This window comes from Desmodus rotundus, chromosome 1, assembly GCF_022682495.2.
Source record: "Desmodus rotundus isolate HL8 chromosome 1, HLdesRot8A.1, whole genome shotgun sequence".
In the NCBI taxonomy this organism is placed as follows: Eukaryota; Metazoa; Chordata; class Mammalia; order Chiroptera; family Phyllostomidae; genus Desmodus; species Desmodus rotundus.
The window spans coordinates 22,670,549-22,694,145 of NC_071387.1; the positions used below are offsets into that span (position 1 = coordinate 22,670,549).

Sequence of the window (23,597 nt, forward strand, 5' to 3'; positions counted from 1 at the left end):
TATTAATTTCTCCTTTGCTTTATAACAGGGTAGCTCAGTGCTAATAATTACTGGTGCAGGATGCCCAGGAAGATAGTCTGTGGCAGGGGTTGTAACTTGCAGTTAGTTTTTAAAATAACTGTGCTCGTGGATTCAGGGTCCCCAGATGTCATTAATCACTGGCATTTCCTCCTCCTGAACCTCCACACACCACTTTGATTCACATTGTTGATGGAACACATTCCCTCCATAAAATCCCCCCAGTTGGTGATAAATCCCTGATGCAGAAATATGAACGTTCTAAAATCCCAGCTCATACCTCACCTTAACTTTGCCTTTCACACTTGTGCAGATTCAGTGGCTTGCGTCTTTCCTATCTATGCATGGAGAGGCAATGATGCGTTACTTCTACATTTATCTGTAGTTATAGCTATAAATGATCTACAACAGATGCACATAGACACATGTGAAAAAAGTTCTTTATTAATTTCTCACATTTTATTACAAAATGTATGTTGCAAACAACTTGAATAACCTACTTGTGTGTTTTTTTGTTGTTTTTAAACCCTTGGCTTCAAGAACTCAGAAGCTCCCTGTCTTTCACCAAGTATTGGGAGACACTGATTATTGGAGTCAATAGGTTATCACTTTGCTATTTATTTTCTTCTCTCAAGCTCTGAAAAAAAAATGTCCTCTGTATAAATTAAACAAAACAAAAATGTTGTAAATTCTATGTCATTACAGTCAACAGAATTATAACAATGCATCCAAAATGTGCGGCCACAAAATATCAGGTCTATGTTTGAAAAAAGAAAAAAAATGACATTCTAGCCTTGTTAAAAGGATAATGGTCCCATATTTTTATTAACAGGTTAGCAAAACAAAATCCAATGGATTACAATATTTACATGTTATTTGAAAAATAAAGTAGTGATAAAAGCATGTCACAATTATTTTCTTTTTTTCCTTTTTCTTTCTTTCCTTTTTTTTGTTTGTTTTTTTGGTAATCATAATAAACACCCAATCCAGGTATGGAACTGTTTAATACATTTGAAATGAGGCCAATTAAAAACAAACATGGACACAAAATGAATCTTTGTTTAGATAGTTCACACTTTCCCCATTTTCTGGTTTCCACGTGATGGCCCTCATCCCTAAAAAAAAGAAATTAAATTAAAATAAATGTCCTACAAATAAAAATTCTTAACAGCAAGAAAATAAAAGAAGAACATGCTTTTCAAGTAAGCACTTATTCCACAAATGCAGTATCTTTCCATGGATTTTATTTGAAGCTATGTGGGACACTGTCATCTCAGCGATTCCCATTCCCTTTCTTCCCTCCCCCTCCCCCAACCCTTCCAAGTTAAAAAAACAAAACAAAACAAAACATGAAAACCAAAGGACTCTCTCTCACACACACCCACACATGCCCACACAAGAACACACACATCCAAGCATACAAGCACGCAGGCTTCTAAAACCTAGGCTTCAAGGAAAGTTCTTTTCTACTTTTTGGAACGAAAATTCTCTGTTCACAATCAGAACGTATTATAAACGTAGACTTAGATTTCGTCTAAGCTGCTCCCTCCTGAAAAAGCTAAGGTGGGGAAACAGAGCAGCTGGCAGCTAGAGTTAAACAAACAGAAAAAAAGCAGTTCTCCAGGCTCCTTGTAGAATGTGAGTATTTCTTGTCCATTCTCACCAAAGGGATGGGATCTCCTTATCCCCCAAAATACAATGCAAACAAAAACAAAACACAGATTTTAAATCACACATGAAAGCCAGCCCCTCCTAACAGAAATGATTTGTGTGAGACGGAGAATGTGTTTCTGACAAGCAACAAAAGGGTGAAGAGGACTTCCTCGTCTGGCCCACAAGCTGCATAGCTGTGCCGAAAAGTTTGGTTCTTTAGTTAAATTAAAAAAAAACAAAACAAAAAGAAAGTTAACTTCTTTGTTATTTCCATGTTTAAAATAAAAACATTCCTATTCACAAAAAAACTAAATCTCCCTTGCCCCCAAATTAAAACAATAACAACACACACAAAAACCAATTTATATGAAAAACTGAATTGTGCTGTGTTTGTAACACTCAAACTGATAGAAAATGAACATGTGGCAAACAAAACTCCACAGTCACCTTAAAATTAGCTCATATGAATCTAGCAAATTCTAAATTATAGTTGAACACTAATAAACAGCTTACCTGGAATAAAGGATGACAATTCACAAACAGTTATCTAATAATTAAAGTCTGTTTCTTTTTTTTGTTTTGTTTTTTACTAAAATAATTAAAAAAATCACAGTATTTTAAGAAATAAAACCCACGTGGGGATTTTAAGCACAATTTGTGTTCCTTTCTTTAAAACTCTTTTTTTTCTCCATTCACCATCTTGCCCAGCAGTTCTCTCTACATTTAACCACAACGACGACAGGTAGTACTGACAAATGCAGAGAATTCCCTTGGTTAAGTTTGAGGTACTAGGAAACAGGTGACTGTTTTATGCAAAGCAGTTTTTTTGTTTTCTGTTTTTGTTTTTTGTTTTTTTGTTTTCTGTTTTTTCCCAAAGCGGCTGCAGTTAGGTCTTGAAAAAGCTTAAGGTATTAAAACTAGAAAAACGCACTCAAAGTAGTGCGTCGAAAAGTTGTTCCCCTAAGAAGTCTTCTACTGTCACGGAGCTTCCGTTTCCACATACTGTCCAAGACCACCACAGAGCACACCGTGCACATGGGAGGTGCTTCCGTATTCTGCAACAAACCAAACTTCCATGATGAAGATCCGGAAGAAAAGATGTAGTGATGGAAAAGGAGCCACATATTCCAACCATTTAAATAACTTTAATTTACATACTCACTCACACAGGTACCAGTGCTTTGAAAATAGATTGTTCAGTCCTAAAAAGCAGCTTTGTTCTGTCTTCTCGTTTCTGTCCCCCACTTCTCAGCCCAAGCTGGCCCGCCCACTTTTCATCATGGTTCAAGTAAGGTGTGATTAAGAATTTCACCAAACGCTTATTCGTTTTTGGCCTCTGCATTCTCCAGGAGAGATTTGTCAGCAGCTACTACACAGATGGCTACTGTCTCATTCTTTAGGGAAAAGTCTATCCCGATTGCCTCATCATCTTCCTTTTCCTCTATAGAGGGCATCTTAATACTGTCCTGCACACTCTCTTTTAGGTGGATTTCTTCTCTGCTCACCTGCTTGGTATCATTCAACGCCCTGGAAAAACATGGATGGTAGAGACAGATGAACATATATTTTTTCCTAAGAAAATAAAAAAAGACTTAAATCCTTATTTCCCTGGTCCTAAAAAGGCCTTGTTTCCTTGGAATAAATGCCACAAATGTGTAACTACATTGTGAGTGATTTATCCTTGCTACATGTTATGCTTGGTCAAATATTTCTGATGTTTAACCCTATAAAAATATCCATTATTATACTATGTTTTGATTACATCATGTTTTGTTTCTGATTAACATAACTGTTTTATGTTCCCTCCTGTACTGGGAACAGTGTGAAATCGTGAGTGGTAATAGCAAGGACTGTCTTATGCTGAAACTCATTAGGAACCTAGAACCTGAGGGACTGGCTATGTTTATTAAGACTCAAAGAGCAACCTGGGCATTAAAGATTTAATGGATAGGTCCAGAAACAAACCACAGAAATAAACAAAAAGCAAAAACCTGAAGATGGAACCCATGCCTTGGGAAGCTAAGTTATATTCCCTGAAGGTTAGATGCTTCAGGTTTCAGGGGTATCACTGCTAAAAGGACCAACTCGTAGGATCTGTGTCCGGTGGACTAAGAGTGTCTTGTGCAGAGGACAATTTTATGTTTAAGGATCTTATAAGTGTTTTACAGGTATGCTCCCACCTACCTGGGAGGCAGGCAGAAGCTGGCTCTGTCCCCGAGGCAGAGCACTGAAGGCACCAAGAGGTGCGTGGGAATGTTCAAGGCCACTCAGGGAATGAGTCATCAGAGGCAGGAGCAGAAGCCAGATCTTTTGACCCCGGTCCACGCTCTATCAGAGAATGTCACGCTAATGAAAGCTGAAGGGACACTGGCTGAAGAAAGCACGAAACTTCTACGCGAGGGCTTGAGCGGGATTTGTCATTCGTATCAAGAAAAGATTTTTCATTTGACCTGTGTCTGGGTGACCATTTTAAAAACCAACAAAAAAGGAGAAACCTAGTTCCTGACACCTGTCTCTCCTCCCATGCCCAGAAATGAGACGCAGAGGGGTCTGGGTGTCATCAGGGGAACAAAAAAAAAAAACCCCCCAAACAACAAAAAACCAAAACAAGAAAAATAAAGAACCTGGTCTCCCTACCGCCCCACACTCTGGGCAAAGGCGTTTTTGAGATGGCTCAACTTACATGCCGTGTCTCAGCACGTGCCTTTCCCACTCAGAGCCCTGTGAAAATGCCCGTCCGCAAAATTCACACGGAAAACGCTTCTGAGTGTTGATAGCAGCCCCATGGTCCGAGAATCTCATCAGATCTGTAAGGAGAGAGGAGAACGAGTGTTACCTGTGTGCCCTGGGAGTGGGCAGAAGGCATAAGCCTGTATTTATGAGGAAACTGCCTCTCCTTCCTTCCCTTGTAAAAGTGTTCGTAAAAGCAATTTCCAGATTCCTTATTCTTTCTCCTCCCCAGCTTTCTGCCTAAGGGCCTTTCTGGACTGGCTCTCAAGAACTGTTCCTGGTTCCCAGGTCCTACGTGTCCCCACGCCTCCCCTCTGCAGCTGCTCCTATCACAGATAATCTGGGTCATTCCAATGGCGTCTCAGCATTTTCCTCTCTATCGAGTCTCTCTTTTCTGTTTGGTCTATTGGTGCCTCATGGCTTAGCACCTATTTGTTTTCTATTTGACTCAAGTTTATCTCTGCTCACTAAACAGAACACAGGCTCCTGAAAGCACTGGACCAGGTTCCCCATCACCCCTTCCAGGCGAGAGTCCCTTCCTGACTCACGGACGGTGGTGGTCTGTCGGGAACTCATAATCAGCCCCTCACGGGGTGGCTCCAAGCACCGAGTGAGAGCGGCAAGCAAAGAACCTTAGCGAGATCCTGAATCCCGGACAATGGGAGGCCGGCGTGTGAAAGAAAACATGTCCCCAGCTAACGAGGGATCCTGGCCAGCTGCCCGGCATCTACTCCTCGAATGTAAACATCAAACACTGACTGCCGTCATTTTTGTCCCCTCCATGGCGCTGGGCACATGTTAGAGGTCTGATAAACGTGGGCTGGGTGGCTAATTGTGTACAGGCCACTCCTCCTGGCAAACTCCAAGACGAGAGCTTATATGGCTTCTGTGTGACCCTGAGTCCCAAGCCCATATGTCTTTCATTATAACACTGGGGGCCAAATTTTCCTGTGGGCGATAAACCGCAGGACCCGGACAGCTGTGCAGCCACACTGCAGAGTGAGGGCAGTGCTCAGGGCAGGGCTGACCACCTCCCCGTGTTTGGTCACTCCGTGCCTGCCCCTACAAGACGTTACAGGAAGATGTCTCCTGGCTGAAATACTCCAGCCAATCAAATCCTCAGGATGACGTTAACAGGATAGGTGTCTCCGGGCTGCCTTAGTCTCCAGCACAAAAAGCTATGTGAATGGGGCCAGTTTTAACAAAAGATAGAACATTTTCTCACAAATTAAGAAGATCACCACACCAGCCATTAAAAATAATTGCACAGACTATCTTCCTTGATTCTTTTCATTGGAAATGAGACAGCACCATCTGCTCTGTGCATTAATTTCTTAGCAGGGATTATCTTGGGCAAGAAATCAACAGACTGCCTTCCTGACTCCTCCCAACTGCATAATGAGAGGGGGTGGGGAGGAGTCTGCTTGGGTTAATTTTGATTTCTTCATGCCTGGTTTCTTCTCTTTCAAATCTCCTCCACACCCCTGCTTTCTAGGCAGCACCTGCAGTGTGGCCAGTCAGTCCTCTCTCTGATTCTGGAGTTGGAAAAAGAGGCTGGGAATGGGGTAACCACAAGGATGTGAGTGCCCCGAACTGACTGTACCCGTCGAAAGTCTACCCTGCCAACGAGGGGCATGCTCCTGGCACATGTATGCCTTTACCCTTAGGAGACATGAAACCACTCATCTATTCTTTCCAATGGCTCGTGCTGTTTCAGCCTCAAAGGAAAAGGCCAATCATTACCTGTCACACATCAAATAGCTCTCCATCAGTCCCGAGAGCTGTGCTTAAGCCACCTCCTACTCTCTACTCCTAGAAGACAGATCGGCTGGCAAAACACCCCAAGGCTACTGTGTGTCCTTTCTTCTTGTTGGCAAGAATCTACCTAGATGGTGGAAAATTGATTCAAAGGAGATGAGACAAAAGGGGCTGTTCTTTCAAGGACTGGGAGGGGATAGTACAGTTCAGGCTTACAATTTCCATTAACATTACTAGAAGTTACTCATGTAAATCCTCCACCTGGTGAGAGAGAAATACATGCTTCTCCACCCCAAGATTTTCTCTTTCCCGTGCGATTAAGGCTCACGAATGTTAGCCTCCCTTCCAGTGAGAAGTGAGCAGACCCAGCTGGTCTGAAGCCCCAGGGCTCGTGTGAAGGCAGTGGCCACACCAAGCCGGCAAGGAAACTCACCCAGTGCCCCACACCTCTGACTGCCATCCTTTTTTCTTCTCATTTTCTGTGTTCTTATTTTGGAGGAGTCACAGGGAAGGACTAAAAGGGGTTCTTGCCTCTGTGATGCTCATAACCTCTAAAGCCATATGTGCTCAGCCTCACAGACTCCAAAGTCACAGGATCCGGCCAGGAGGGATTTATTTCCGGGAGAGAAACAGCAGGGCAATGGGAAGAAGCAGGAGCCTCTCTGCCTCTGTTCGAAAGGAGCCCTTTCCAGAGAGCTCTGGCAACAGTGCACAGATGCTCGAGTATTCATCACCAAGAACATACTTGTGGAATGTTAAAAAAAAAAAAAAAGGAAATGACAAACCATGCTTTTCAGATCACAGCCATTCTCCTGATGAGAGATGGAAGAGTGTGGTATCGACTAATGAACACTAACTCCACAGGGGCAATCGGCCCACACAGCAGGATGTTTCCCTGACCCACTTATTTTTCAGGCTGACCATGGGCAGGCTGGCACACCTGGGCTGGCAGTTCCTGCTGCCGTCTCAGCTGGGGGTTCAGGGGTCAATGTGGACCCCTACTTTGCTAACCTGTGGTCTCCTGGTATGGCCTCATGGGGGCGTGTGTTGGGGGATCAGGTCAGGAAAAAGAACAGGGAGAACCTCGGAGGGAAATGGCTACCAAATACTTCTCCTTAGGCTTGCAGACTCACCAAGGAGGAAAAACAAAAACATTTTGCAAAAGAGTACCTTAGAGTGAGACCCAAAGGGCCACAGAATTGACAGAACTCAGGGCCAAGTTCCCTTCAGTGAATACTCCACTTTCCAAAGCAGTTGTGGAAATGCTATGTAGTGTAAAGTGGATCTTGCCTTTGGAGCCAAAAGACTAAATTAAACCTCTAGTGGTTTTTTTGTTTGTTTGTTTTTTAAATTTTGAATGAACTCTTTAATTTTCTGGGGTTTTATTTTCCCATTTGTAAAATGACAATAATACCACCCATATTGCAAGGTTATCATTTATTAGGTAGTTACTCTGTTTCAGGAACTGGTTTATGTCTTGTGTGTTAATTCATTTAAACTTTACACAACCCTAGGAGGTAGGTGACATTATTATTGATGGTGGATGCACAGGGAGTTAAGATAATTTACCCAAAGTCCTATAGCTACTGGCAGAACCGAGAGCCAAGTCCAGGCAGGCCCACTGCAGACCCCTCTCCATTACTTAAGATTAGAGAGAAAAACGGGTCATCTAGAAACCACCAACACCGGGCCTGGCACGTGATGACCCTCAACACTGGCAACTAACACCGTCCCTGGGGTCACATCTAGAATGTTTACTTCTCATGCTTATGTTATCTGTGTGCTTTTGATAAGTCTGTAATAACTAAAGTAACATATTTCAGCCTCTATGCTTACATGCACTGTCTTGGGATTTCCACAATAGTCTACATCGAACAATCCAGAAAACCAACTCTAGATTACATAAATGTGTCTCTATAACTATACACATCTTTGAAAGACACCATTTTGAAAAGAGTTATAGACTACGGGGAAGTTGGAAAAATAGCACAAACATCCCATGAGACCTTCCCATGTCCCCTGCAAACACAAGACTAAATGAACGCTATTGGTTTCCTTCTCCCTCTTTACAAGGCAAAGACAGCAAAAGGAGGTTAAGGCAAGGACCACACTTAGTAGTGAAAGAGAGGGCTCAGGGTCCAAGTCCTCCACAGCCTGCCCCGCAACCTCCGTGGCACACAGCCCAGCAGCAGAGACTTTAAATAAGCATTTATATTCCTTGAGAGCTCTGCAGTGTCATCTGTCTTGCTGTCCGCCAGTCCTTATTCTAAAGATTCCCAAGACACCAGTTTTCCTAATTAAACACAAATCACTGCTACATATTTTTAATACACACATAAACTATGGTGAGAGAGAAAAATGCCTCTTTTCCTTGGAGTTTCTATAGCTGTAAGAGTTTACAATACATGGCCCCTGACACATTTCTGAAGTCATTCTGTTCTGCTACTTAACTAAGAAGGATCGTCCCTTCTGTCGTTCCTACGACAGCCCTTGCCTCCCTCTGTCTCCCCACGGATGTGCTGGCTGCCATCTGGGACTCCAAGGGCAGGGAGGAGACTAACCTCTGTCATCAGCCTTGCTGTTCATGTCTTCTTCCTTGTCCTCGTCATCGCTGCTGGAGCTCTCCAGCTTTTCCTTCATCTGCTCCAGCTGATCCAAGTTAACCCGTCCAACCAGCTCGAAGTTACGGCTCACCTGAAAAGGCCCAAACAATGATGGAGGAATGAACCACAGACTGAACGGGCTCGGCCTGGGGGAGAGAGCTTTCCTAGGTCATTTTCCTGCAACTGTTTTTGGAACCAGGACTGAACAACACCAGTGCCTAAGAGGTCCTTTCCTCCACTTTGACTTGGTTTCAGAGGCAGATGCTCTCACATCCCACCATTTTCAGTGGAACTGTCAACACTGGGCCTTCCTTACCAAACTTACTGAGACAGATGAGTGACACTCTGCCAGAAATCCAAAGTATCATGAGGCTTGGGGAGTAGAGGAAGTGTCCAGAAAACAGTTTTTTGAGTCGAATCCAAAGAAGTGACTTTTGTAAACTACCCAAGTTTCAAGTGCTGTATTTTGCCACATATAATGCATACTTCCCCCCTGAATTTTTGAGGGGAAAAAATAAGGGTGTGTATTACAATAATGGGTATGGTAACCCCATGTATAATGCGCACAAACCCATGGGTGTGCCGTATACATAGAAAAAGATGGTATATCTGGAGGTGAAGAGGCTCTCTGTATCCTGAAAGCTAGCAGTGAGAGTCACAACCTTCTCCACCGTGACCCTGTCTATCTGGAGGGCCGCGCAGCCAGCCGAGGCCGGACGACAACCACGACTCCTCACTGCAGTGCAAACGGAAGGCAGTGTTGTTACCACGACTGTTACCACTGGTTTGCAGCTAACCCCAGCCTGTTTATCAAGGCTGGAAGTACCTTAGAGAAATCTGTGAATAAACCCTAGAAACCCTTTAAACGTCTTAACTTGGGCTGATTTGGGATTATGTAAGATGTGGTTAGAATAATGTGGAAATCCAAGGTTTCTTTAAAATATTACCTAACAGAAATAAAAATCCACATTAAGAAAACTGTAAAGATGTTCTGTTTGGGGTTCCTCTATCAACAGCAGCACAAAATTTACCTCCTTCAGGAATCTAGTTTCAGACCTCTTTGGTGGCATGCATACAATCACCAGGAATGACAGGTTAGCTCAGGACGCAAGTCAACAAAATGACTCAAGCCAGTACACAGCGACGGGTCACTGCTCTGTGGCAGGCACTGTGTTCCCCCTGTTGGAGGGAGGGTCAGGGGAGGGACCCACAAAGATGGATGAGACCCAGCTCTGGTCTCCAGAGGTTCACAGCACAGTTGAGGAGGGAAGACAGACATCATTAATTAGATTCCAGGGCCGATTTCCATAGCTGCCGCAGTAGAGAGAGAGTGTAACGAGGGCTCAGGAGAGGAAAGGGAGAATTTATAAGACAATTCCAAAATATTCTCTGGGACCAGACTGGAACAAAGATTTGCTGAGCACCACCGACTCCATATGCCTGGCAGATGGGAACACATCACCATCAACTGTGACAAATGGGAGAGAGACTCAGAGTATCAGGGCCAACAGACAGTCCTCCGAAAGGGCTTAGCATTGGCCCAACCACATCACGTAAGAGAAGGTAGCATTTAAAAGGAAGAACACTCAGGATAAAAGCTCTCGTACGGCAAGAGAAACAACACATTGATCTAACTGTAATAATGAAGTCCAGGCAACCAGTTACTTTGGAAACGATGCAGCATGAGGGTGGAAGAGATGTCTGCATCAACCTTAATGCTAAACACTCAGGGACAGCAAGCTCTTCTTTCACTCATTAAAAAAAGTTGTAAAAACTAACAGATTACAGTGAGAAGGAGGAGGAAGAAGTCGGGATCAAAATCATTCTTCCTCCTTTCTCCCCTCTAAGAGATCACAGAGAGTCTCCAAAGCACTTGTGCTCGTAGCACCTTCTTCGTAACTAGGGATCGATCCGCTGTGCCTCACCCCTGCAAACCTATGTGAAATTTGCTTATTCATTTTTATAACATTAAGTAAAAGGGGGTAGCACAAGGAGCAAGAACTTTGAAGTCAGACAGACCTAAATTCAAGTTTGGGGTTTGCCATTACTCAGACTCCGGGCAAGTTATTCAACATAAATGTCCTCATTTATAAAAGGAGGGTCAGCCCAGCACCTGAAACGCAATAGTTCCCCCAAAGGTTGTTTCCTTCCCCTTTCTGGGAACGTGGCCTTGCCCAATTTTGGCTTTTGGAAAGGAGTATGATAAACATTGTAAATGCATAAGAAGTTACGTTTAGCCGCAAAGTCTACATTTTAACCGAATAGCACTTACAACAAATATCTGAATGAAAGTTTTCTGCACTGCCAGTTTTTAAGAAGGAGGAGGCAAGGTTCCAATTTGCCTAATTTTGAAATATGTGTAAAGAAACTTCTTTTAAATGACCAGTACTTAAAAGGCTGCCTTTTCTGGCCACTTTCTCCCATGTCCCACCTTCAGCCAGGGCACCTGTAGGTGTGTGTAGGGGGCGTGAGTGGTGGGCAGAAGCCAGGAGACGAGAATAATGAAACCAAGAATGCAAAGAAGGAACCCCTATAGCATCGAATCCAGTAAGGTTTCATTCACTCGTTCAACAAGGGCTTCCTGAGGACCGGCTGACGGTGGCCCCGTACTAGGTATCAGAACCCCTGCTCCCCAAGGGGCTCATAGTGACAGAAGACCTGTCGCCAAAGTGAATGTTGTTTTTTTCTTTTCCCTTCACTGGGAAACTGTTAATATTTTGGATTCTACACAATTTTAAGAGTACAAGACATTTTCACGGTCTGGTATCGGTCTGAGGCTGACCTGGGATTCACTGGTCCTGAAGATTTCTAAAATCTTTGCCATTAAAAGATTTAAAACAAAAAACTAACATTTTTGCTATGTAATTAGAAATACTGTTGGGCTCTTACTCCACTCTAAATCCCCAGATCAGCAATCCAATATTAATCTCAACACAAAAGGCGGCTCACTGCATCACCTGGATTATTGCCTCCCCCCCCCCCCCCCCCCCCCCCCCCCGCTCCCGGCTGGCTCCCTATCATCCGTTCCTACTCTTCTTGCAATCTATTCTCCGATGCCTTGTCAGTGATGTTTAAAAACTCCAATCTGTTCGTGTCAGTCTCTGCTTGCCCTGAGGATCAAGTCCTCATTTCTTACTGAGATTTATGTGGCTACCATCATATCCCGGCCCACCTTCTCCAGAGTGACTCCCCCTTTGCTCCCACCACCCCGAACTTACTGAGCTTCCTGGAATCTGCCACGCTCTTACCTTTGTGCCTGTCTCTCTGTGCACATGCCATTCCTTCTGTCTCAAAGTCTCTCAAGCCTGCTTCCTTTGTGAGGTGACTCCTGTCTTCCAGCCTTGCTTCAATGTCACAGGGGAGCCCTTCTCTAAACTTGCTCTCCTTGCTCTGTGCTTCCACAGTACCCTGCACTCCCCTTTTGTAATTCATCCTACTCAGTAATTGTTTATGGCCCACGGGCCCCCCGGACTGCAAACTCCACGGGATACTCCGCATCCAACTCCCAGCTGGATCTCCCCTGGCCAGGGCAACGTCTAAATCAGCATCTAGGTCAGCGTGGGTGCTATTCTCACCTCTTGACTTCAATTTAACTTAATATATCTTCCTTTGCTATAAACTTCCATTTGGAAAATAAAAAAAAGCATTTGAAATCCAACTACTTATACATAATAACTATTAACAAGTTATTGTATTTCTGTATGCCTGTTTGCTATGCATAGGTTATTCATATTGCTGTAATTACATTAAAACACATGAAAGTGGGTCCTGTTGTCTTTACGTCTGGCATGGCACGACTGTCCTCCACATCAGGGCATGTGTTGTACTTTACTGCTCCCATATGAGTTGACCTTTGGCTATTTCTGGCCTTTCACTATTAAACATGTAGCAGTGTACCTTATCGCATACACTCCCTTCTTTCGCGTTTAGTTTTAACTTTATAGGCTAAATTTGTGATGTAAAAGTACAGGGTCAAAAATCAAAGAGTATGGGCTTTATTGAAATTCCAGTGCGTTTCTAAGCTGGCTTCTGGAATGGTCATACAAGTCACTTTCTGGACCTAGATATTGGTGGGTATCTAATTTTTTAATGGTACAGGGGACAAATTGAGGGAAATTCACCTTTTCCTCTGGAGGTGAGAAGTAATTCATTACCCTGTTTCCCAAAAGGCCCACAACAGAGGGAGAAAAATAATAAGTGTTAAGAGTTTTAAGATTTAGAACCTGGCTCCTTGAAGCCCTTTGGAGGCAAAAGAAGCCACACGTAGTTTTAAGGGTGGATTTTTCAAGTACATTATCAGACTATAAAAGTATATGCAGACCCTTATGTTCTGTGAAACTTATCTATGAATGCCCCCAAAGCCCAAAGTCCCCCGTGAAGGCCACTAATCCAGAGTCATGGTGAAGTCTGCTGTCCGATCGGAATGTGAGATAAACTGCCATCGACCAGCACAGACTTCAGCCTTAAAGTTCTTCTTGAACTGATGACCTTGCAAACCCTTCCATACTCGTGCTTAATTTTCAAGCTTCCCAACTGCATTTGTCTCCTTCTTTGTTGGTTTCTAAGCATTTAGCCGATGGTTTAGATCTGTCCCTAGCATATGAAAGAATTTCTGTACTTGAGGCTGAATTCTGAGAGAAGCATTATATGATTTACAAATATAATATTACCAAGTTGATTCATTTTCATATTGTCCTAGGTTGGCAAACCCACTCTTACAGGAAAGACTGATAAAAACTTTCTTGTTAATGAAAAAATATAATTGGACACAGTGGTTTTCAGATGACTTAGCACACATTAAGTGGGGGGACAGTGATGAGGAAAAAAACCCACCTACCATTTCCCGAGTTCCCCCTCCCACTTGCGTAACATTTGTAAGGGACACCCAATCAGGATGTACACATCACCTAACATGTCATGTCCATGTCAAAAAGAAAGGCCAAAGTGATCTTTTTATTTCAAGAAAAGGTGACACCAGAGAACACGGAAAAACCGCCTCTTACATCAGAAATGCCCGTCTTAGTCACAAATGGAGAATGTGTCGTGCAGTGAAGAATTAAAGGACCTACAGAACAGATGGCCAAGTTTCTCAGGAGGGGGCCAGGTAAGCACACGTTAGGCTTTCTGGACCCTACAGTCTCTGTCACGACACTCAGCTGCTGCGATAGCTCAGAAGCAGCTACAGACAACACAGAAACGGAGTCTGGCTGTGTTCAAATGCAACTACATTCACAAACACTGAAATTCAAATTTTATATACTTTCACATGTCGTGAAGTACTACTCTTCTGGTGTTTTCCAGCCATTCTGAGTTGGCAGGCCATATAAAAGCAGGTGGGGGGCTGAATTTAGTCTGTGGATCAGAGTTTGCCAAGCCCTGATTTATAACCTCTGTTGGTTTACCCAGTAGATCTTGAAGGTCAGAATGGGAACAAGGGGAAGAACGCAGGGGAAGAAAGTTTCAGCAAGAAAGTGTCTACAGTTTCTTACAAGAAGATGTTCATTGATTGGTGCAGGTCAAAATCTTCATTTCTCAGATGAGGGCATTTCAATCAGTACTCTTGTAAAAGCTTCTAGAAAGGACACTCAGCTAAGTATGTTCAAGTTCACGGAAGAAGATCTGGGACACCACATTTTTGTTCTACTCTGCCCTCCTCTTTTATAGATACCTTCATCAAGCACTTAATAAGCACTTAATCTTTGTTTAAGCTTGTCTGGACTAGTTCCTTATAAACTCTTCCAGAGCAGCAACCATTTCTTACTTAGCTTTATATGCCCAGTAAAGAGTCTCCGGTCAGTCGTGTAGTTGACACACAATAAATGACATAAAAACCTATGGTAGATTATAAAATACAAAAAATGTCATAATATTGCCTCAAGATTTGCATCCCATGATATAAATTTACTTGCTAATAAGGGAATAAAATTGGACATTTTCTAAAGGATTTTGATCCACTTCCTACCAAATACTTATTGTGCACTAAAAATTAATCATCTAATTTTTCTCTGTATCATTTAACTCTTATAACCATTCTGCAAGATACGTGCTATCACCCATATTTGTAGATGAGGAAAACAGAACACCAAACATGTGCTAAAGCCAGGGTTAGCACTCAAATCTTCAGGTGATATAGCTCACATTTCCCCATTATAATGCAAACCGTCTGTAGAAACGTAAAATTACTTACCAAACAGTAGACACGACCCATAGTATTGGCCGAATAAAGGAGGAAGAAAAGAGTATTGAGTCAATAATGTTCTGTTGCAAAACTGAATGCGATAGAGAAGTAGAACCTTTTGGGAATTTCTCTTCACAAGAAAAAATTTTCTAAGAACAGTAAGAATTGAAGATGGTGAAGTACCCAGCAGGGTATGGAACACAGAAGTGAAGAAGGGCAACTACTTTTTTTGCAATCCCTGGGTCAGAATCAAACAACATGCTTTTTTGCCAGATCTGTTTTAGCAAAAAAGACACCATCAATTCATTTTGAGAATCTCTGCATAACTTCAGTCACAAGTATTCAAGAAAGCCAAGTGGAAGGCATCAGGAAGAAAGTCAAAGAACTCTGCTGTTGGCCAGTTGAGCCGTTGCCAGTCTCCTGGACAGGAAATCCAGAGGCAAAGATGCTGATGATGCTGCCACATTTTGCTTATTGGAACAAACAGGATACTTAAAATTTCCTCCTTGAAAAGTGATTTCATTTATTGATCGATTTAACAAAGAGCTACTGGAGACTAGATTAGATTTTGGAAGAAAAGAGAGGTAGAGAATGTGGTTTCCATTTGAAGAACGGTGTCTCCAATGGCAACACAGGGACTCGTTAAGGGTTAAGTGCAAGTTCAGGAAGCATGAACTAAGTGTCTTTAGAGAGGAAGAAGGGAAGTCTTATGGAAGCCTGGAAGGAGGAGCAATTAATATTGACTGAAGATTTTAGTGGATAGTTTCAAAGGTTATAGGCACAGAGCATCTTCAAATGTCTACTTGAGAAACATCATCTCATGTTCTGCCAGGCAGGTCTCTGAAAAATGGTCACACCCCTTGCTCATCTACTTCTGGTTTCTGTCTTCCAAAATACATGAAGAAACGGGTCTAAGGTTGCCAAATCAAGAAGCAAGACTAACATGAGGGAAAACAGAGCTGAAATGACATCATCTTCTAGAGAGAGCTTCAGCTTGCAGAAATCCTTGGAGTTGATAAAGCTAAAGCTGCTAGTAATCCCGAAAAATGTGGCCAAATGTGTGTTTGGGATCTGGCATGGGGGAAGGTTCTTTTGTTTCTTCTCATTTCCTTTGCTGGAAACAAATGCTCTAAGTGATTTTTTTTTTTTTTTTTTTTTTTGCCACTGTGGATTTCACTAGTCCAGAAAGCCGAACCATTTTATTGGAATAACTAAAATGTTGGTGATTCTTCCTGAGCTTAATGTTCTGCTGCTTTCCCCAAACTGGTGAAAAGAAAGGGATACGAGTTCCTTAGAGTTCAGCCGCCTGAGGCTCCATTTGTATAAAAAAATTAAAACCATTTCAAAGTAAATTAAATTAGTGAATGTGCATTGCCTGAATAGACTATCCTTCTAAATTTAATATACTGAACATGACAATTTTACGAGCAAACTAAGTAAGAGATAATACATTTTTATGTTCCTTAAACTAGCAAAGAGACTTTAGAACCATAAAGAACACTAACAAGGTATTGAATATACTTAAACTTTCTTTAAAAAATGTGTTTTTAAAAAATATGAGTGCAAGGATTTTTTTTTCCATGGCTTTAAGGTTCTTAGAAATGTCTTAACTTTCACCAGCATTGCTAATAAATGGCTATGGATATATGATTGCATTGCATGTGTGTGTGGGGGGGGGTGAAAGGAAGGAGAATGGAGGGATTGGAATAATAGTCTGTCTTTCAGAAAATCAAGTGAGATCAAAAAATGACAGGAAGTTGAAGGATGAAAATTTTTTTGAAAGAACCCGCACTGTGTACTTGAGATTCCAAAACATTACAAGTGCTTCCTTGTCCACCAGCACAAAGATAAAGGTCTAGGAAGACATGATTCTATGTCACCTAAGAAATGAGAGTGCTGCTTGTCATCCCCTTTCTACTTCACCTTGGCTTCTTAGGATAAACATGGCAGCATGAATCCAGCACACTTGAGAACTGGGTTCTTAAAAGGAATGCTGTGTTGGACATCAAGGGCCCTTCTTGCTGTCACCAGCATTTAGTCCCATGAATGATACCGTCCTGACATCTCTAGAGACATTCCTGAGGTTTACAAGCTTTGCAGGCAGAATTGTGAAGTCCAGTTTTCAATGTCCAGCTCTGTTTAATAAATTCCCGTGACTGAAAATACATCCTTCAGTGTCTTTTAGTTTCTTCTACAGATTCTTTCCATCACACAAAATCACCTAAAGCTATTTGTGGAAGAATGTAATGAGCAATGGACTCAACATAGAGTCTGGGGAAAAAAGAAGTAAATCTTAGCTTAGAACCAATTGTTAAGTCTATTGCCCGTTTCATTTTTGGCAGTTTACACGTTAATCTGGATCTTGTAGATCTACTGTTCCCTGGGTCAACTTCATAAGATTGCAGGAAATTAACATTTATTGAGGACTTATTACGTGTCAGGTCATGGTAAACTTTCATCTTTTAGGTACTGAGGTATACTTTCCTTACTACGAAATTCATCTATTTTATTTTTATGTTTAAAAAATTCATCTATTTCAAACGAACAGTTCAATGAGTTTTAGTGAGTTTATGCATTTGTGCAACCGTCAACACCATCTGGTTTAAGAACCCTTCTATCACTCAAGAATGCCCCTCATACCCTCTGCACTCAACCCCTGCTCCCAGTCTCCAGCCCCAGCCAACCTTCGATCTGCGGCGTCTCCATAGTTGTACCTTTTCTAGGAATTTCTTATAAGTGCAAGCATACAATCCGTAGTCTTTTGTGCCTGACTTCTGCCCACTTAACACGATGTGCGAAAGATTTACCCACGTCGTTACACGTATCAGTAGCTCATTTCTTTTTATTGGTAACCAGTACAATTCCACTGTAAGGACATACACAGCACATTTGGTTTCAGTCAACTTTATGTGGGAGCAGACTTGCTGGATCAGATGATAAGTGTACGTTTACCTTTTAAATAACCCAAAGAAGATACGCCATTTTATGTTCCAGACAGCACTGTGTGAGATGATCTTTGCCATTGGTACAGGCCTGAGTAAAGTGTCTATGCAAACCTTATCATTGCTTCTTGATACTTGCAGAGGTTCTTTATATATTTTAAAGTCCTTTGTGAGTTAATTACTTTGCGAACATTTGCTTCCTGTTTGTTGCTTGCCTTTTCATCTTCTTCGTGGTGTCATCTTCTGAGGAGCAAAACTTTAATTTTGATGACATCTAATTTATTCATTTTTTTCTTTTACTGTCCATAGCCTTTGCATTTTATCTAAGAAAACGTTCCCTAATCCAAGGGAAATCTTCTGCTATTTTTCCAGAAGTTTTATACTTTTAGTTCATACACTAAGGTTTATGATCCGCTTTGATTTAATCGTTGTATTGGGGGTGACGTAAGGGCTGATGATCCCAGAGGCCCGACTGTTGCAGCACCATTTGCTGAGAGACCACCCTGTCCGCGCTGCCTTAGCACCTGCGATGCAAGTTGACTGACCACGTGTCTGGGGGCTCGTTTCTGGACATTTTCTTCTGCACCGCTGGCCCAAGCGTCTGTCCTCATGTCAACACCACGATGCTCTTGGTTACGGTGGCATTATAGTAAGCTTTAAAATCAGGAAGAGCGAGTCCTCCAATTTTGTTCTTTTCCACACCATTTAGGCTATTCTAGCTCCTTTGTATTTCCATGTACATTTTAGTATCAGTTTGTCAATTTCTACCAAAGCACAAAGCCTACTCACATTTTGACATACACTGAATATGGACGTCAATTTGTGAAGAATTGCCAATATTGAGTCTAATCCACAAATACGGTATGTGTTGCATTAACAGGGTTCTTTTATTTCTCTCAACAATATTTTGTAGTTTTCAGTGTACAGCTTTCACGGTTCTTATTTAACATTTATTTTTAACTATTTTATTCTTTTTGATGTATTATAAATGAAATTGACTTATTTAAAGTTCATTTTCAGATTTTCCATTATTAGCATATAGAAATATAATTAATTTTTGTAAATTTATCTTATATCCTGCAACTTTGCTAAACTTACTAACATTCTAGTAGCTTTTTTTTTTTGGCAGATTACTTAGGATTTTCTACCTACAAAGATCGCACTGTCTGTGAATAAAAAACATTTTCTTTCTTTTCCTTCCCTTCTTATTCTTATGCCTTTAATTTCTTGTTCTTGTCTTACAGTCCTTGACTTTTTATTTGAATTATTGGCAAATTTCTTTTCAGTACATTGTACATTGAGACTCCTATATCCCTTCATGAATGCTGAAATCAGATTTTTGTATATCCTTCACCCCGATGAATGACCATTTTTAATAATGCACAATGTCACTATCAGTCAAAAATTCAGTTTAAGGAGCACTGATATCTTTACTTATATAATAGTGTTTGGAAAATTATGCCAAAAATTTGAACTGCATTTTGCACTTATTACTTAGACAAGAAGAAATAGAAATTAGAAAAAGATAGTGCTGTTATCAGTACTAAGCACGTGTCTCAGAAACTTAACAACAATTGAGAGAATGATGAAACCATTAGCCACGTGAAAGTGGCAATTCTGTAGCCTCAATTAGGTACTCATTGGATTTCATAAACCGGTCAACCACAAGAAAGAATAAAATTACAGAACCTAACTTGCCAGAGCGAAAATAAAACAATGAAGACGTATTTGAAAAGCAGGGTGGAATCAGTGGTTTTATAATATATTTTAGGTCCTCAGGAACATAAATGCCTTCATGACAGGTCCAACAGTTGTTGCCCTTGAGCACAAAGAATTCACACATACCGTGAAGACAGTGACGAACACAGTGGACCTCAAAATGTGGGATACACCGGGACTTCATTAATCTTACAAAACTTCCAAGAAAGGTATAATGATTCTCATTTAGAAATCACAAAACAGACACAGAAATTTAACTTGCTGAGGTTGTACAGTCAGTAAAGGGGACAAGAGTCAAACCCAGGTCTGTCTGTCTCCGAAAGCTCTAAATTGGGTCCCCTGGTTTCCTGAGCAACCCAGCTCCCTGGATCATGTCCCCCAGCCCAACCCTGCCTGCCTGCTCAGGAAGCCTCTGGTTCCACATCTGCATGGCTTCTAAGATTCTCTGGATTCCCCCAGCAACTTCTCAGCTGCCCTGCAACAACTGGGGAAGAATTTATCTTCCTGGTTTGCTCTGTCCCCAAAACACCAGCCTGAAGGTTTGAACATGGTAATAAAAAGATCCGAGGTGGTTACATAAGTAAGATACATGTACATAAATTTGAGAGCTTGGTTTGAAATAAATGAGTGATTTCCCTTTGAGTTCAGGAGCAGAAATGATTAGGAAGTTTGAATAATAAAGGATATTGAAGTTTTTAAATGAAGTAATTCAGGCTTTTCGTCTCTGATTTCATATTTTGGCAGACATATTAGAAAATGAATGTGTTCCAAAGCAGACAAGTTACCATAAAGTCATTAAACTGTGGATGGGCGATGAAGTCCAGCCTTTTCTCAACAACCTGCCAGAAAAAGTCTAACCCTTGGGTGCAGATGATTTATAACTTGGTTTTGTACGGACAGAAAAGAGGGTCTGGCCTGTTATTTCCACTGTGAGGACACAGAGCAAGGAAAAAGGAAGCAATATCAAAAGTGTTTCTAATTGTCTCTTAAGTGCAATCTCACTAGATGTTGTGGACTTCTTGGTTAGTTAAGAAAACATTTCAATAGGTTCTTTTCACAGAACAAACATCAATCATAGCACCCCCTGCACTCGGCAATACACAAAGTCAGAAACAATCATCTGAATTCCTGATGTGACAAAAATGAGCCCTATGAGAAACGAGGACGCTGTCCCGCATTATTTCATCCTCTGATCAGTAGCCCTTTTGAAAGAGATTTTTTTCACAAACCTTTTAGTTTACTTTATGTATGAATCTGTTCTTTATCAATCTCACTCCCCATGTAAAATACATATTTGACAGTCCATCTTACACATTAATAGTGATGCTTTGGAATATCTTTGTAGCAAAACATTAGAAACATCCTACACAATTAACAGACATGATGGCATGGCCATCCAGCAGAATAGGAGGCAGCAACCATGGGTCCACAGCCTGTCACCTGCTTGTAAATAAAGTGTTAATAGAACACAGTCAAGCCCATTCATTTATGTCTTGTCTATGGTGGCTTTCTTGCTAAAAGAACAGAGTTGAGTGGTTGCCATTGCCAGTAAGACTGTCTGGCCCACAAAGTCTAAAATGTTTACTATATGGCCCTTTACAGAAGTTGGTCAACCTTTATGTTACTGTATAATAGTCAGAGCGCTGGAGAGTCTCCCCCCTTGGCCAAGATGGTGGCAGGGGGAGGTTCTTACACTGAGCGTGCAAAAAACTATCGAGATAATTGCAGAGAGAGAGCTCACTTATCAGATTGGGGCTGGGGCCAGGGGAAGGCAAGAACATGTGCCACACGTCAAAATGGCAGACAGAGGTGCTGGACCAAAGACGCCTGTCAGTGTAGCCTGGGGAAAGAAGAGATTGGTTGAGAGGTGGACCCAAGTGAAGTGCATGAAAGTTTGGAAAATTAATTGGTTATTTTGAGAAAGCACCTGGTCCATCCCACCACACCCAAGCTAATATAATCCCAGGGGAACAAAGAGGTTCTCACTTGCTTGTGACCTGCACTTGCATGGTGCACTCTCCTGTTGACTCTGTGGCCCATGGCCTCCAGGAGGAAGGCTCTCTGTCCTTCTTGCCCACCTGGTGACGCACCTGCCAGTGTGTTTGTGTACTCTTGCTCCCAGGAGTATGCAACCATTCAACCCTGGCAGGGCATGGCCCAGGCCATGCAGGCTCCACACACAGGCTCCAGGAGGGAGCTTGAAATGGACAGCAGCTGGGAACAAGCTAAGGTACCTAGATGGGACTAAGGCATCTTAGCAGCTGCCTACGGGCTCCAAAGGACTAGACTTCAAAATGGACAAGAACTCTGGACACTGGCTTTCATCTTGGCCTTGATGAGGACAGTGGGACCTTTTCCATGGAAAAAAGGGGAGAAGGTCATTGAGATGAAAGTCCGCCATTCTCTCAAGTCACACCACACCTGAATAAAAACCTCTTTTTTTTTGCACCAGTATCTGCCTCGTGACTTTGGCTTTTGTGACAGCCAGATGAACCTCTGTTTTGTTTGGTTACAATAATATGTTGAAAATAATATGGAAAGCTTCTGGTCAAGATGGCGACATAGGCAAACATGGATCGCCTCTTCCCACAACCACATCAAAATTACAACTGAAATATAGAACAACCATCTCTCAGGAATGTCAGAAATTGAGCTGAATACAAGTCCAACAACTATGGAATTGAAGGAACCACATCCATCCAGACTGGTAGGAGGGGTGCGGAGACAGAATGGGGTGGTCCCACACCCATGTGGATAAAAATTAGGGAGGGATATCTTGGGAGTGAGGAGTCCCAGACCCATACCAGACCCCCCAGCTCAGGGTTCCAGTGCCAGGAAGATAAGTTCCCACAACTTCTGGCTGCAAAAAACAGTGGAGACTGAGTTCGTGGAGGAGGCTGCTGGAGTCCTAAGCAATTCTACTTGGGGAACCCACACATGGACTCACCTACTCAGACTTGCTCCCTCTGAGCTCCAGCACTGGGGTGGCAGCTTGAAGGGCACCAGTGGTATACAGGGAGAGACTGAAGTATCTTGCATTGGGACAAGTAGGGGCCATTTTCTCTTTACCGAGCCCTCCCTGCCACAGAGATGGTAGTCTGGTGCCATATCTGAGGCTCCATCAATCTTACTAACACTCATGACCCACCTTGGAGATCCAGAGAGGCTCTATCCCACCCAATTTACGGGCCCACCCAAGTTGCTTTTCCATAAGAATGTCTCTCTTGGCTCCTAAATCATATCAAACAAGCAACAGCTGGCTTCAATGAGCCCTGGCAGCAGCCAGATTAGAGTCACAGCTTGGCTTCACCTGAGAATCTCCAAGCCCAGTACAAGTAGCAACCATTTCAGATTGCTTTATAGCTCAGGCAAAGTGCCCCAGGTGAAACACAGGTGGGGGCTGACCTTGGCCTGCCCCACTCAGGAAACTCCAGGGCCAGCACACCCAGTGGACATCTACAGACCATGCTGCAGCACCCCACCCTGACCCTGCACAGCTGATCCTCCACAGAGGGTGGAGGTTGGTGGTCAGTGGTCACAGCCAATCCTTGCAGCTAACTGGCCTGAGTAAATCCTTCCCATTGATCTTCCAATAGCAACCAAGGATCAGCTACGAGAGGAGGATGAACTCAGCCTACACTAAGGGCATACCTTGAGTATTCACCTTGAGTGATAGGAGAGTCTGTGCCACTGGACCCTATAGGACACCTACTACATTAGACCATACTACCAGGACATGGAGACAAAGCAGCTCCCCCTAATACATAGGAACAAACACAGGGAGGCTGCCAAAACCAGGAGAAAAAGAAACATGGCCCAAATGAAAGAACAAATCAAAACTCCAGAAAAAAAGCTAAATGAAATGGAGATAAGCAATCTAGCAGATACAGAGTTCAAAACACTGGTTATAAGGATGCTGAAGGAACTTAGTGAGGACCTCAGCAGCATAAAAAGGACCCAGTCTGAAATGAAGGATGCACTAATTGAAATAAAGAA

The 23,597-nt window shown here is 42.4% G+C and overlaps 1 protein-coding gene across 15 annotated transcripts in view; it reads right to left on the reverse strand.

The window, feature by feature from the left end:
* Nucleotides 1-302: 302 nt before the first annotated feature.
* ZNF462 (zinc finger protein 462) overlaps nucleotides 303-23,597 on the reverse strand; it is a 137,895-nt gene continuing 114,600 nt past the window's right edge. For 9 of the 15 annotated variants that reach the window (XM_053922029.1, XM_053922022.2, XM_053922028.2 and 6 more), the window contains 3 exons: nucleotides 8,721-8,853; nucleotides 4,355-4,478; nucleotides 303-3,198 (listed from right to left, as the gene is read on the reverse strand). In XM_053922029.1, coding sequence (XP_053778004.1) covers nucleotides 2,991-3,198; nucleotides 4,355-4,478; nucleotides 8,721-8,853 — 465 coding nt within the window. In that variant the 3' untranslated portion in view covers nucleotides 303-2,990. Of the gene's footprint in view, nucleotides 3,199-3,855; nucleotides 4,000-4,354; nucleotides 4,479-8,720; nucleotides 8,854-23,597 lie in introns of all 15 variants that reach the window. The other 6 variants (XM_045195191.2, XM_071221267.1, XM_053922031.2 and 3 more) reach the window with 4 other exon arrangements.